Source organism: Pteropus medius, unplaced genomic scaffold, assembly GCF_902729225.1.
Source record: "Pteropus medius unplaced genomic scaffold, Ma_sr-lr_union100, whole genome shotgun sequence".
NCBI lineage: Eukaryota > Metazoa > Chordata > Mammalia > Chiroptera > Pteropodidae > Pteropus > Pteropus medius.
The window spans coordinates 2,387,154-2,402,688 of NW_024345479.1; the positions used below are offsets into that span (position 1 = coordinate 2,387,154).

The following is a 15,535-nucleotide window of genomic DNA, read 5'->3' on the forward strand; positions in this document are numbered from 1 at the left end:
GTGTGTGTGCGCGCACGTGTGTGTGCGTGTGTGTGTGTGTTTTGGCACCAGAGTCTCCTCCCTCTACCTTAACAGCCAGCCTGGGTCAGAGGACTGAAAACAAACAAAAAGGGAGGATACGGTCCACAGTCCGAGGTCCAGGCCGCAAACTGGGGCCTAACACACAGGGCCTCGTGTCTGGGACTCAGATTGCTGGGGAAGTGCCTTTATGAATTAGTTACTTGGAAGGAATCCCCAGAGGGTAGGCACCAGGCCTCCCTGGGGCCACGGGAGAGTAATTTGGAAGGTTTTGATAAGAAAATCTGTACTTCCTAAAGGTGACCTTTTAAGAATACTTGCAACCTAGCCACTGAAAGGTCACTCCTTGGGCTTAGGGTTAGCCCCAGCCCTGAGATCAACATGAGCAGAGCCCAAACAGACATGCTAGACATGTTGACTCGGTGTGCTGATCTCCCTCCGGCCTTCTCACCCCCATCTTGGGCATGCAGGCCCAAGGCCTATGTCTCTAGGCTGTTTTGCCAAGACAGAAACTGCTTTTGTGTTCTTGGCCTCACGGGGCTTTAACGCATGTACATAAAGTGCATGTGGCTTCCATCCTGGCCTGTGCATACAAGGTTGTCATGGTTTGTATTCCTGTGTCCTGTGTTGTCTGCATGTTTGTGCTGGCTGCTTAACATGCACCCTTGGTTTATTTGGGGGTCTTTCCTCAGACAGTAGCTGGACTGTGTGGCCTTGTATAAGGCTTCACTTTGCCTTCTGAAATATAAGAGAGTTGGATTGAATGGTTCCTAGTCACAGTGTTGTAGGATTTGGTGTGGGAGGCAGTGACTACTTCATCCCCCTTGTTGCTGGAGATGCAGACCACTGGGGTGTGAATGAGGACAGGCTTGCCTCTGACTTTTGTTTTGAGGAAGAGGAAACAGTATGGGGGTCAGGAGCAGGTCTTCCCATAATGTGCCACCCCAGCATGCATTGTTTCAAGCCAAAAACAAAGCCCAATAAACTCAGGAAGAGGTTTTTATCTCCCCCTCACCTGCCTAAAGAGATTCAGTTAAGAAAATCCTACTTCAGGAAGGGAACTTTAGCATAATCACCTTAACACATAGGAATTAAGGGTGGCCAAGGGTTTGATCCAAGCCAAAATCTGTTTGCTAGATTCCCCTCTGTGTCCCATTGTTTCTAGGTGGCCCTGCAAGAATTTACCAAATGTACTGCTTTTTTATCTACCTATGAATTGCCTACCTCCCTCTCCTTAGTTCAAATGACCCATATACCTAATTTTGCCCATTGTCTTTGGAATTTTTATGCTTATGTGAATTCCCCTTGAGCACATATTAAAATTTGATTTTCTGCTGTTCATCTGCTGTATGTCATTTGAATTACTTGACCAGCCAGAAGAACTAAAAGAGTAAGAAGAAAGTTTCCCTGGCCCTGACAATAAGAAGCTTCCAGAAACATAAAACCATGGCAATATGAAGACCTGATTTTTGAGGACAATTATAGTTTCAGATGATTTTATTCACTAAACCCACATTGTTGTTTCCTCTTTCCTTGCCCTTTACAGCCAGTCATTTGTTAAAATCTATCAATTCCTCTTCGAAGACATCTATGCTTTTCCCACCAACATCACCAGCTAGTCTAAGCTGCTAACAGTTCTGTGGAAGCATTAGCCTTCGATCTCCCAGTGATGCTGTTGTCCCCTTCCAATTTCACTCCCTTTTATCCCCACAATAGCCAAAGTAAATGTTTTAAACCAAAATCAGATCACTTAATTGCTCCAGTGCTAAAACACCTTCTAATAGCTTCCCATTACCTAAACCTTTCACCTTGACCTTCTTTTTTGTTTTTTAAAGATGCTAAGCTTGTTTCTGCCTTAGGGCCTTTGCTCTGGCTGTTCTCTCAGCCTATAACAATTTGCCCCAAGGTGTTAGCAGAGCCGGTTCCTTCTGGTCATGCAGGTTTCAGCTCAAATGTTACTTTCTCAAAAAGGCCTTCTCTGACCACCCAATGTAATCTTTCCCTCCCTCCCCATTCCTTTACCCCTCTTCCCTATTACATTATCCAATTATATAACTCAACTTGTCACTACATAAAATTGTTCTTTTAACCTTTTTCCTTTGTTTTTTAATTGATAATATACAGATAGTATCAATTTAAAGGGTACAAGTATAAAAATTGTCCCTCACTTCTTTGTCACCCAGACACACAGTTTCACTTCTCCCCAGAGGCAACAACTATTTCCACTTTCTTATATATCTTTCTAGATATATTCTCAAAAATATCAAACATAGTGTTATATCAAACATAATATCAAACACTTATTTTTCTTCACATGAAGTAACACATATAGACAAACACACACACACACACACTGTTCAATATTTTGCTTTTTATATTTACCAAAAATTTGAAGGTTGTTCCATGTCAGTACATTACAAATCTGCCCCATTTCTATTAATTTGTTCGGCATTGCATTATAATTGTATGGATTAATTTAATTCATTTCCTATTGTTTTCTTTTGCTATTGAAAATAATGAACAGTGCTGCTATGAATAGCTTTGTACTTAACACCATTTTGCACTTGCCGTAGGTAAACCTAGAGCTTGTGTAGGTATACCTAGTAGAGAAATTGCTGGTTACAGAGTTTGTGTAAATTGCTGGACTAAGGGATATATATAATTCACAGTCTGATGGTGCTAAATTATCCTACCAATGTACTCCTACATTAGCAGTGAAATTATCTTAGTCTTTTGTTTGATACTTGTTTATTTCCTGTCTCCATCTTCTGATCATGAGACGGACAGTGCCTTGTTCATCACTGTTTCTAGAGCCTCACACATGGTAAACTGCAATAAATATTTGATGAATAAGGGGCCCTCATTATAGACCACCTCTCAATTTTTGTTCTAAGAATATGGTCAGTTTACCTACGAGCCTTCAGCACACTGTACTGTTTGCTTTGTCTTTCTCCTCCCTGGACTGGGAACCATTTCTGATTCATCTTTATTTTTCCTAGTGCAATGGCTGACACCCAGTGGGGCTCAGTAAGTCTAAATTGAAGTAATGAATCTATGACTGTAGGCTGTGACTTACATATGAAACCAAATACAAACTGGGAAGCTGATTAAGCTAAGGGTTCAATGGCGAAAAGCAGGATCTGGGCTGAAAAGTTGGGGGACAGGAAGAGGCCCAGTAATTGTCTAGAGATGTAGGATTGCGCTGGCAGGGAAAACTCTCAAGACATGTCCAAGAAAGACAACACCCCATCTCCCACCAAGACAACATGACAGAAGTCTCCACTGCCCGGCTCCACTATGACCCCAGGATTGTTTTCAGCCATGTAGGCATGAGTTTTCAAGTATGAAATGTTTGAGACTTGAACTCATTTTCTATTTGGCTCCAAAGTACAGGGAAACTACAGAAATCAATTAACACTTTATTAAATGTATATAAATATAACAATATGTCGACTATTAACAGCTACTCAACTATAGTTATTTATAAATTTTATTTAATGTGGGGTATTGCCATTTTAATATGTTTGACGTAATATAGAATAAAACCTCCAAAACTGGAAACTTGAAAGTTTTAAAAGGGCCGTATCTCTACCTCAGAGTTCTCTCAAAGGGAGAATCCTGCTTTGTCAGTATCTCATTCTTTTTAATCCTAAATTTCTTCCTTCAAAGATTCATCCCAGAATTACAGTAAGGACAAATTGAAATAATGCATTATAAAAGGACTGATCTAACAGATGCAAAATAGTATTAGCACCCGATTCTAGTCAGCTCCGGAGGGGCTGAGAGTTTGTTTTGTTTATTTCAACTTCCCAATCGGTATCAACTGGTGCGCAACTCCAGGGAACACTATTCATGTTTTGTTTTTTAATTGAAGAGGCACCATTCACAGAAAATGCAATATGAGTTGCGCTTTGCCTAGCACCTGTGCTAGAGCTAAGGGCTCAGGAAATGTTTGCTTAATGTGTGAACTAACGGAACCCAATTGTGTACTTCCCGCTCATTCCACCCCTCCAAGATTGAAAGGAAAAGTTGACCAGGGGTGAGAGAATGGGGGAGGCGGAAAGACAGTCATTAATCTACATCCACTAATTATGCATCTAGCTACAAGTGCTTCAATGGGGTGGGGGTGCTGGTGGTAGTGCCAGGAGGGGGATGCTAAAGCAAATATCCTATTCCCAAAGGTTCTTCTCTTAATTTTCCTTGAAATATTACACCTCTCTAAATTTCAGCGTAGTTTGAATCATACAGCTCTGGATCTGGCACCCAAAGTCTTACTCTGAATTACATTGTTCCTTCATTAAAAAAAAAAAAAAAAAAATTCTCAGCGCCTACCAGGAGTCAAAATTTGTACTAGTGCTAGAAGTAAAGCAGGTAAACCAGACAGCAGAAGTCCTCACCCTACCTGAGGAAAATAGAATAAAAGTGAGAATAAGAGTGATATAGACAAGACAAAGCCAGGAGGCTGGAGAGACATGGCCCCTTGAGGTAAGTCTGGGGCAGGGGAATGAGGGAGACCAATGGGTGGGGGCCAAATCGTGCAGGGCTTGGGGGATTTTATCCTGAAGTAATTGGGAGCCAGTAAAGAATTTTAAGGAGAGTGACCTGGTCAAATTTGAATTTTTGTTAATGGAGCGAGGACTGGAAGGAGCAAAAGTAGAGGTAAGGCGACTCGTTAAGAGGCTGCTGCGGCTGTCTCGGCGACAGATGATGATGTCTTTAACCAGGGTGGTGCCAGAGGAGACAGAGAGGAGTGGACAGGTCCAGGTAACTCAGGAAGTGAAATCGAACAGAGCTAGTGACAGAAAAATAGCTCTACGGCAAATAAAGAGAATCTGGGAAGAAAAAATATGGGTGTTGACAAAAGACTATTTTGCACCTTAATCCACCAGGCGTTTTCCTCAACCCCGTCGCCTCTATATAAGGAGATGACAGTAAAACAAGGGGCGGGGCAGGCGCCCACAAAAATCCGGGTACTTTTTATTTAAACGAAGTGCACGTCAGCAGAGAGAATACAGAACGCAAGGCACTTCCGGTTACTCCGGATGTGAAGACTCCAAAGCTCCTCCGCCTGCGGGAGGGCCAGGGTGAAGGGATGGCCGGGCGGACGGCGCGGCTGGTGCTGCTAGCTGGGGCAGCCGCGCTAGCCAGCGGCTCCCAGGGCGACCGCGAGCCGGTGTACCGCGACTGCGTGTTCCTGTGCGAGGAGCGGAACTGCTCAGGGGGCGCACTGAAGCACTTCCGCTCCCGCCAGCCAATCTACATGAGTCTAGCAGGTAAGCCCCGCCTTCTAGAAACCACGCCCCTTAGTCATGGCCCTCGCCCCTTACGCCCCCTAATATCCCTTTGCAATCTCTGAACTTTAGTTTCCTACCCAGGGGCTATTGTGAGTTTGTGTGAGTGGAGCCCCAGGGTAATGAGAGCCTCATCAGCCAGTTTTATTTTTCCAGAACCTCTCATTTACTTTTTATCTATTAAGTCAGACGGCTATTTATTTAATACTCCTGGATACAGGACCCTGGAATGACACTGAAATCAGACCAGGTCTTGCTTGCCCTTTAGGGCTTGCAGCCTCCACGGGCCATTAACCTTCTCAAGTGCAAGATAGAGGATGATTTGAGCCCTAAAGGACCCTTAGATTAAGCAATAGGAGCATAGAGGAGAGGAAGGAATAGTTTCTGGCTTTGAGAGGGTTGGAGCAGTGATCATTTGGAACATTCTGAAAAGGAAGGGCTTCTGGATGGATACAGTAAATTTGGACCTGTGGCCGTAGTGGGCACCTACTGTGTGACAGGTGTTAAAATAGTTAATTTTCACAATAGTCCTTTGAGGCAGATTTTGATTTTACAGATGGGAAAACTCAGAGAGGTTAAGTGCCCTGCCCAAAGTCTCACAGCCAGTAAATGGTAATGTAAGATTTCCAGTTCTGGCCTATTTGGCTACAAGTTTGTTCTCTTTACTGTCTCTTTGCAATCCAGACAGAGGGAACAGACAAAGTGGAGCCACATCCAGTGGCTTGGTTTACTCAGGGAGCAGGGTGCATGAAAAACAGTATTGGGAAATGAAGTTAGAAAGACAATCTGGGGCCTTAAAAGTCAAATTGAAGAATTTGGGCTTCATTTTTATAGGAGGAGGCTAAGATAGCAAGGGTTCCTCCTTGGTGAGTGAGAACAAATCCTGTGTTTAGGAAGGGCAAACATGAACCCACTTATCCATAGATGAGTCCCATCAGATGCCAAGATCCCTATCTTGAGTGAAAGAAGAGAAGAATTATTTCTATTTGCTCACTGTACACCCCCCACTCCATAGAACGCACACACACACCTTTCCCTTATGTGTATGTCCTATCATCTCTCATCCATCAAGTGGGAAACTAGAATTTTGAGATTTCTTCTGGTTCTCACCAACCTGCAGGCCCTCTTGACCTACATTCGAGTTTGGGCGCCATTTAGGCTTTCTCTGTGTGCCTCTTGTACTGGTGGGGTTCACCAGACCAATTTATCTGTTTCAGGCTGGACCTGTTGGGACGACTGTAAGTATGAGTGTATGTGGGTCACCGTTGGCCTGTACCTCCAGGAAGGTCACAGAGTGCCTCAGTTCCATGGCAAGGTGAGTTGGAGAGTCAGGGTAGGTAGATGATAGTGTGACAGAAGTAAAGTACCCCCCAGTTAGACTACATTGTCCAAACAATCTGATGAGTGTGTGTTTGGGGCAGGTACCTAATGGTACCTAATCAAAATCTAATGGTTTTCTTATGATTGGATGGGAACAATGTGTCCTGCTTCTAGATTTAGAGTGACAAGATCTAGGAGGTTTTGGGGTCTCTTTAAGAGTGGTGCTGGGCTTCTTAGGGTGGCTGAATGTCCACCTTGCTACAAGGACAAATACCCTGACTCACCATAGAATCCTCTCCGTTGGAATCTGGATTAAAATAGCAATCCTCCCTCAGATTGCCCAGCAAGGCACAGTATGGTGCCTGCCTTTTGGTCCAATATGATCTTGTTCCAGTCTGTTGAGGCTGACAAGAATTATTCTCCCCAGTTTGTCACAGAGTAAGCTGAGGTTCAGAGAGCTGTCAGTGATAGAGGAGAGATTAGGACCTCTGTCTTCTGGATGGCAGGTCTGTGCTTTTCCCCTAGGCCATATAGAACCATCTATTACTGGCCTACCTGGTCTTCCCAGAGAACAGACTTAACAGTGCTGAGTGCTGGCCAGGATAGAGCGATGACCCTTAGCCAAGGACTGGAGGGGAGCTCACTGACATGAAGAGGGACTGAACCTAAGGCTTTGCCTGGGTCCGGAGCTAAGGAACCAGCTGGGAACCTATTGATGCAGCAAGTCAAGAAAAGGTAGGTTGGGCCAGCTGGGGTTTCTTGCCCCTCAGGCCCCCTCCATGTGTTCCTTTTTCAGTGGCCCTTCTCCCGGTTCCTGTTCTTCCAAGAGCCAGCTTCTGCCGTGGCCTCTTTTCTCAATGGCCTGGCCAGCCTGGTGATGCTCTGTCGCTACCGCACTTCTGTGCCAGCCTCCTCTCCCATGTACCCGACCTGTGTGGCCTTTGCCTTGGTAGGTAACCTGGTAGAATTCCTACTTTACACCCTCATCTAGGAAGGGAGAACTCTTAGATCCCCACTCTCACCTTAGAGGGCTTCCATCCACTGAGCTTCCCTTCTGTTTTCCAGGGTTAAAGTTACAGCTGCAAGGTTTTCAGCATTGGAGAGGAAACAAAGAATGTGCTAAATTGGGCCTTACTTTTCTCACAGAGCCCTACATCAGATTGTTTGGGAAGAAGGGAGAGATGCCCTGAAGGAGGAAGCCACTAAAAGACTCAGTAGGGCAGTTTACAGACACAAAAGGGAGATGGGTGATGGAGAGCATGCTAGAGCCATGGGTCTTTCCAAGGGCCCCTCTGGAGGATTTGAAGCAATCTCAACACTAACTCAGGCCTGGAAGCAGTGGCAGCCACAGCACTCCATCTAAAACTCGGCCTGATCTTAGACCATCCCTGGAGAAGCTGAAATATGTTTCATCTGAGTATCCAGAGAAGGCTCTGAGCTTTATAGTGTGACTGGTCAGAAGAGCCAGCATCCAGAGTCAGGAATTGTGTGAGAAGCATGGACTGTGTACAAATATGAACTGTGACAACCTTGGGCAGGGTGTGAGAGTAAGAGGTTGCCATGGAAGTCTCTAGATCAGAGATACCCCTGTAAGCCATAGGGAAATAATCCACACTCACTCACCTTCCCGCCATCAAAGCAGCCACTCATTCATATATTGAGCACCTACTGTGTGCCAGGCACTTTGCTGGGTGCTGGAGATCCAAAAGTACATAAAAACAGATGGGTCCCTGCCCTCTGGTACTGATCACACAATTGAATGTAAAAGTGCAGTGGAGGAGAGGTGCCGTAGGGCCATGTGATGGGGGACTAGACCAGTACAGGGCAATCAGGGAAGGCTTCCCTAAGGAAGGGGCATGTGAGAGATCAGAATAGTGGGTGAATGTTACCTAGGTGAATTCAGAGAGATTCAGAGTCATCTACGGAGACTAAATATGCATAGGCAAGAGAGAGCTCAGGTTATATGAGGACCTGAATGGCCAGGAGGCTTGCAACTTAGGAAACCAGGGAGTGGGGTGTGAGACTGGTAGGCACTGGATGAGGCCAGCCCATGGAAAGCTCGGGGGCACTATAGAGAACAGATTAGAAGTGGCCAGAGTGGATGCAGGGGCCTAGCTGGTAGTTTTAGCATAGGGCACAGTAGCTAGACTAAAGAGGTAGTGTGGGTCTTGGAAAAGGGAGTATTAAAGAGAAGTGCGTTTGAGCTATGTTTTGGAGGTGACATTAAATTTTTTTAAAGTATTTCTTTAACAGACACATGCATAGCTCTTACTGTATGCCAAGCACCATTCTAAGCATTTTATAAATATTCGCTTATTAATCCCATGATAAGCTTATGAGGTAGGTAGTATTATTACCCCTAGTTTACAGAAGAGGAAACCAGGATTGGAGGTTAAGTAACCTGCTCTAGGAGCCGGGGTCCAAATCCAGGGATCTGGCTCCAGAGTCCGTACCCTTCCCATCCTGGCTGTGCTGACAGCCTCAGCGGTAGAATAGATGAGGAGAGAGGAATCAGAGATGACCCTCGTGTTTTCACTTGTGAGACAGTGATAGAGACTGTGAGTGTGGATGTGATCACCAGGGAGAACTTAGGCAGGGAGAAGAGAAGGGGACTGGGACAGAGCCCTGAGGAACCCCAAAACTTAATGGCTGGATAGAGGAGGAGCCAGCAATGAGGACAGGAGTGGCCAGAGGTGTAGGTGGAAAACTAAGATACTGTGGGTTTGGGGGAGCCCCAGGACGAAGACAGGAAGGTAGTCAAGGAAGAGGAAAACTGATAGTGTAGGGGTGCTGAGAAGTCCACGCTGAGCCCCAGACTGGAGAGACGGGGATCAGAAGGAGGGCAAGGAAGGAGCTGTTAAGCCTCTGGGAAATGCCGATCTTCCCTAATACTATTCATTCAACAGATATTAATAATAATTGCTATTAATGATGGAATAAATCACCTGACAGGCATTGTCCTACAAACTTTACCTACATTTTCTCATTTAATTCTAATACCACTACGAGCTCTGAGTAAGTCTCAGAAGGTAAAAAAAACTTTGCCCAAAGTTAATAGCCAACAAGTTTGCGAATACTGGAGACAGGTTGGCATCTAAGGCTGTCTGACTCCGGGGTCTGAGCACTAAGCCCCTCTTCTGGGTTGTCTCCATAGACTGTGACAAACGTCAAGCATTTGCTGTGGGTAGACAGGGCTTAGCAGTCGTGGGAGGTGAAGCCCCTGCCCCAGAAGCTGAGCCCAGTGGGAGGTACAGGTCCAGCCAGCCTAGGAGGCAGAGTGCAGGCAGAGCCGAGGAGGGCTCAGGTAGAGAGTCTGGGAGTCGTGACATGGGGAGACCACATGGTAACATCTGTCATGGAAGCCCAGGGAGAAGGAGAGGCTTCCCCTGGGACTTGCAGACCTGGTCAGGCTTGGACACATACATATGAGGGGAGAAGAGGTTGGATGCCAGCATTTCAGGCTGGGGCCATAGCAGGAGCAAAGGTATGGAAGCTGGAAAGTGTGGGACCTCAATAGGCAACCTGGGAAGGTCAGCCTGGCCATTCTGTGGCTGTGTGAAGGGGAGTAGAAAGAGGGCAGATGGAGCAGAGAGGGCCCTGAGTGCCAGACTAGGGGGCAGGGACTGTTGTAGAGGCAGGAGCCTTGCATCAGCACATACCATCACGTCCGGCCTGGGTGAGATAGTCACCACTTCCTACTTAGACCTCTCACTGAGAAGGGAATTTGGTCCTGGCTAAGAAAGCAGGAAGGACGAAGAAACTGAGGAAGATACACCTATCCCCTTTCCCTTGGGATTCTTCCTGGGACACTGTTTGTCTCGGCCCCTCATCCCTGTCCCTAACAGAGAGCACAGGACAGCTCTGTCTGAACTCTCTGAGCAAAGCTCAGAGCTTCCTTGGATAGACTCGAGAGTCTAAGAGAGCCTCACAGGGTCCCAGCCTTTGTCTTCATGACATGTGCCAAAAGCTAGTGGTCATTTCATGACTCTTCATCTCCCTGATTTTTGGGTCTTTCATCTCACTGTCATCTGCCACTCATTTTACTTCTTGGTGAGGTGTCACACTTCCCAGGGGTATCCGAGGACTCTCAGGGACAGAGCAGGAGATGTTAGGTGGGGAGAGGCAGATCCCTGGGGCCAGAGTGTCTTAGGGCACCCTACGAGATATAGTGTCCTGGGACATGGAACCGCCTCAGGTTACCACTAGACCCTTGAGGGATGGAGTCTCAGCATTCACACACCCTTGGATGATCCAGTTTGGATTTTACACTTGATCTTTTTTCCTGTGTGTATTTGCAGCGGGGAGGGATCCTGCCTTTTCGGAGGGTATGGCAGTGGACTTTGTCCGGGGCTGGGTCTTCCAGAGCAGTGGGGCTCCTGATTTCTGTTGGGATGGGGTAGAAAGATCCATCACCTACTCTTGGTTAGGTCTTGAGGTGGAGGGGTTGTCTCAGTCTTTTTCTCCGGGAAATGAGGAAACCTTGCCCCTAGCAGGACTAATGAAATTTTGGCATAAGAAGGCAGCTCCTGCCTTGACATTTAGGCCTGAGCTTGGGCTGGGTGGCGGCCAGGCTTTGGAGGAGCCCGCCAATGCTGTGTACACCACAGACCTTTGACTTCATGGAACTGAGGGCTCTGCTCTCTGCCAAAGCTAGGAGGCCAAACCAGTTCCCTGCCCCTTCATCCAACAAGGAAAGGTCCTCAGGGGTAGAGGTGAAAGCCTGACAGTGCCAAGAAAGCCCAAACTGTCTCTGCAGGAGGATTATGGAGGTAAGGACTGACCGTGCTCTATCTCTGCTGAGGAAACTATGGGAAGAGATAGGTTGAGGCTGCAGCAGAATGAAGGTTAGATTTCAGAAAGGACTTCCCGACAGTCAGACAAGAGCTTGTGGTACAGGCAATGACAGGAAATCAAGGAATCCTTTATGATGGTGGAAAAAGCCCATCTCCTCCCATCTCCATTCACCTCTTCCCCTCTTCTCTCTCAGGGGTGAACTGGGGCAGGTTTGCCCTGCGTGAGGCAGGGGATGAGACACTGTGGCCTCTGGTCTGGGGTGCCCAGGATGGCAGCAGGCATCATATTTAACATTCTGCCTCCCCCACTGCTGAGACACTGAGCTATTTAAAGACCCACTTGTCCCCACCTCCACGGTGTCAATGACAGCCCTGAGCACTGGGGCTTAGCGCTGGGGTCGAATTCCTGACAGATCTGGCTCACTTGACATCCAACCAGTTTCACGGCTGTGATATTTTTGTCTCAATTTTCTTATTTTCCAACAGACTGAAACAGCCTCCTGCTCTCCCTCTACCCAGCCTTCCCTGTCCCCCTCCATTTCTACCCTGGTTGGCACCCTGCCGCTGGTCTCCCCCTGTCCTCAGTGTTGACAAGAAGTTCTTGGAGCCTGCTGGGCCAGCCCATCTTCCTCCTGGCCCATCTGATTGGCTAGTTACCCCATCTCCCCCCTCCCCACTCTTCTCAAGCTTGGCTGAAGAGTTCAAGAACAGCCGTGCATTTGTGTCTTGGGGGTTTTCCCTTCCTTCCACCTCCCTATGTCCGTTTGAGTCTTGATCATAAGCTGAGTGAAGGGAACTAGTATCTCTTCAGTTCATTCTGGTGGGATAATGGCTCAGGAGCCAGGAGGACAGGGCTTTTCCTATAGCTGAGGTGTCTGCATTCCGGGATTGAGAGACCTTTGGGCCCCATGGTTTGACCTGGAACACTGTGACCCTTGAAGAAGAGGAAGATGGGGATCAGGTGAAGGGAAGTGGTGGGGGTCAGTTTGTTGGACATGATGAAGAAAACTGGTATTTATGAGGTACCTACTGTGTACCAGGCAGCTATAACAGCAACCATTTGTTGAGTGGTTTCTTTGTGCCAGGCATTTCACAGACATCATCCTCAGGATATGCACTGGGCACTGTTATTAACCCTGTTTTGTAAGTGAGGCAACTGAGGCCCAGAGAAGCTGTTATTTGCTCAAAATCACACAGCTGTTTAGGGGCTGAGGCAGAACTTGAACCCAGGGTCCATCTCATCTCATTGTGAATGCTTTGGACATTCTGCCCCTAGCCTGGAACTATGGGATGGACCTGGGCAGCTGTGGAGAGACCACCCCTTCTCCACCTAGACTTCGTTGGCCTGCAGGAAGAGTGGGAGGATCCCTTGGCCTCTCAGGTCTGTGGAGAGCTGTGAGGGTCCTATGCTGGTCAACAAGGTGGGGAGAAATAACACCTAATGTTTTACCCTATCCTGGGCCCTGAGCAGTACCCTGTACCTGTATTACTCCTTAAATCCTTATCAACACTATGATTATTCACATTTTACAGATGAGAAAACTGAAGCACAGCGAGGTTAAATAACCTGCCCAAGGACAACAGGAAATGCAGAACTGGGACTTGAGCCCTGGTAGTCTGGCCCTAGGGCCTGCATTCTAATGACACTATCTCCCAGGTCTGCGGAGAGAGTCAGAAAAGGAGCCCCCCATAATGGGCCACTCCCCAGAGGAGAAGGGACTTTTCAGTAGTATAGGAACATCGAACAGGGGGAAAGTAGCCCTCACCCCTCTGCTTTACAGCTGAGCCCTGGCCCTGCGCACCGCCCCCCTGCTTTCACTGTTCCAACTGCCACTTAGCTCAGTCTTTTTGCCACCTCCCCCTTCCTGCCTGGTGACAAGGAGGCCTGGCTAGCTTCCAGCCCCTGCTGGGTTCCCCTCCTCCCTCTGTCACTGGCTCCAGGGCCATTCTCCTCCTCAGGGATGTCCCTGTTCCTGGCTTGCCTAGGAGACCTGGCCCATGTGATCACCTGGGTCTCATCTCCAGCCTGCCTCTCTCCCCCATGCTGGCCCTGAGCATCACACTTCATGGGAGCAGTGTCCAAGAAGCCACCCTATTCTGTCCTCCAGACCATGCCTCCATTACTGTCTCTAGGGAAGGGGCAGCAAGAGGGATGGGACAGGATGGTGGTCCTCAAAGGAGGGAGCAACCTGACCTGGAATAATCACCTGACATCAAGCCTGGAAAGGGATGAAGGAGCATGTAGACCAGCCTCTGGTTTGTCCTCAGGCCTTTGTCTAGGTCATGAGGAGCATAAATACGGGACTCACCCAGGACCCAGGCCAGATAGGCTTGTCCCAGGAGCCTCCAGAGACTTCCAGGGCTGACTGGCTTTGCAAGGAGAGCCTTGCCGGCCCCCTTTGCATTCCTCTTCCCATTCTCAGAAGCCCCTTCAGGCCTCCATGAGGGAACTCATCTTGCTGTCTGAGCTTCTTGCTGTAGTACTGGATGGAGAGTGGCTTCCTGCTGTGCTCCCTCAGTCCCCTGCGCAGACAGTTTTCCTGGCATATTGGACCCAAGTTAGCAGCTCTTGGCCTTTTCCTGTCTCTCGAAGGGTTGTCCCACTGTAGCTCATCCCTCCCTACCTCCAGGGCATCCAGGCAGGCTGTTTTTTTCCTTTGACTGGTTGTCACTGGTTTCCAGCACTTCCTCCCAGCCCATGTATGTATCTCTACCCCAGCCCACCCTCCTTTCAGTAATTTTGGCCTTTGCCTTTGATACAGCAATCTCTGAAAAGGTGCCAGCACCAACTCCCACAAGATGATATGTACTCTCTCCTTACAGTTAATTTCCAGGAAAAAGTCCTCAACAGTTCCCCTGGGCCCTTGCCCACCCCAGCTCCTCCAGTCCGGCTTCTCTGCTTCTCCCAGAGCTCTAAGCAGCAGCCACTGGTCTGGCGGGTTGGGCCGGCCCAGCCAGAAGGAAGCTAGGCTCAGTTGGCCAGCCTCCTCAGAGACTTGGCCCCAGTGGGATCTGCTTGATCTCCCTCCCTTGCTTGCTTGCTCTGGACACACCCCAAGCTGGCTCGAGCCCCTCCACCCCACCCACTTCATTCCCGCCCCCAGAGGCTGAGGTCACTGGCTCCCCTGGCCCGGGTGGGGCTGTCATCACCTGCCAGTTGGGGAAGGAGGCAAGGCCCCCCCAGTAGCTGTTGTCTTTAGCAATTGAGTAACCAGGGAACTTGACTTTGCCTGAACTGGTTCCCAGCCAGGCCAGAAACCTGGGGAAGCTTCAAGCCTTCCACCCGCTTTGGGGGTTCAGGGTGATAGGAAGCTGAGCCTGAGGGAGCTGGGATGAGTGGGAATAGAGAGGCATGGGTTTGTTTAGTGGGCTCCAGGAGCAAGGGGAAGTGCATTTCTCTGCTCAAAGACCCCCTTTCCAAAAGTGAGACAATTGTGAGCCCGGTGGGGGTCTTCCCCACCCTGGGGTGCCACACTTACCAGCCACCTCCCTCCTCAGGTCTCTCTCAATGCTTGGTTCTGGTCCACAGTCTTCCACACCAGGGACACCGACCTCACAGAGGTGAGCACCCCTCCTGCCTGGGGAGGGGAGGGATGGGGCAGAGCTGGCCCTTAGGTCTCATGCTGACTCCGTTCAGGGAGCACTCGCTCTGTGCTGGGCATCTTAAACTTGTTAGTTGCACTTGAGCCTCACTTAACCCTTGTGAGGTAGGTGTGATTATTGGTTCTTCTCAGCTGAGCCTTGGAAGGGTGAAATCACTTGCCAGAATCACCCAGCTAGTAAAGGGGTGCAGTCAGACTGGAGCCCACAGTTGTGGAACTCCAGACTGCACTCTGAATTCTTTGATGCTCTGGAGTCTTGGCGGGTACCCTCCACTAATACCTCTGCTTGAGCACAGTTTTTAAAAATTGCTGCTTGAGCACAGTTTTTAAAAATTGTATAATGTAAATACAAGGGTCAGTCTGTTAAATTCAGGAGTGAAACAGCAATGGGCAGAAGGGACACAAGACGCAGACCCCACTGACTATAGGGCTTGGACTCCAGCTGTGTGTCTGCCACCTCTCCTTGCCCCGAACCCTGGTGGGTCCTCACTGGGCCCTATCCTCCATGAAG

General features: G+C 48.4%; 1 protein-coding gene across 1 annotated transcript in view; it reads left to right on the plus strand.

Moving 5' to 3' along the window:
* The first annotated feature begins 4,827 nt into the window (after positions 1–4,827).
* Positions 4,828–15,535, plus strand: part of PGAP3 (post-GPI attachment to proteins phospholipase 3) — a 13,670-nt gene continuing 2,962 nt past the window's right edge. Inside the window, exons 1-5 of the mRNA XM_039873793.1 lie at positions 4,828–5,291; positions 6,527–6,624; positions 7,426–7,578; positions 12,699–12,803; positions 14,921–15,034. Of these exons, the coding sequence (XP_039729727.1) occupies positions 5,111–5,291; positions 6,527–6,624; positions 7,426–7,578; positions 12,699–12,803; positions 14,921–15,034 (651 nt within the window). The 5' untranslated portion in view covers positions 4,828–5,110. The remainder of the gene's footprint in view (positions 5,292–6,526; positions 6,625–7,425; positions 7,579–12,698; positions 12,804–14,920; positions 15,035–15,535) is intronic.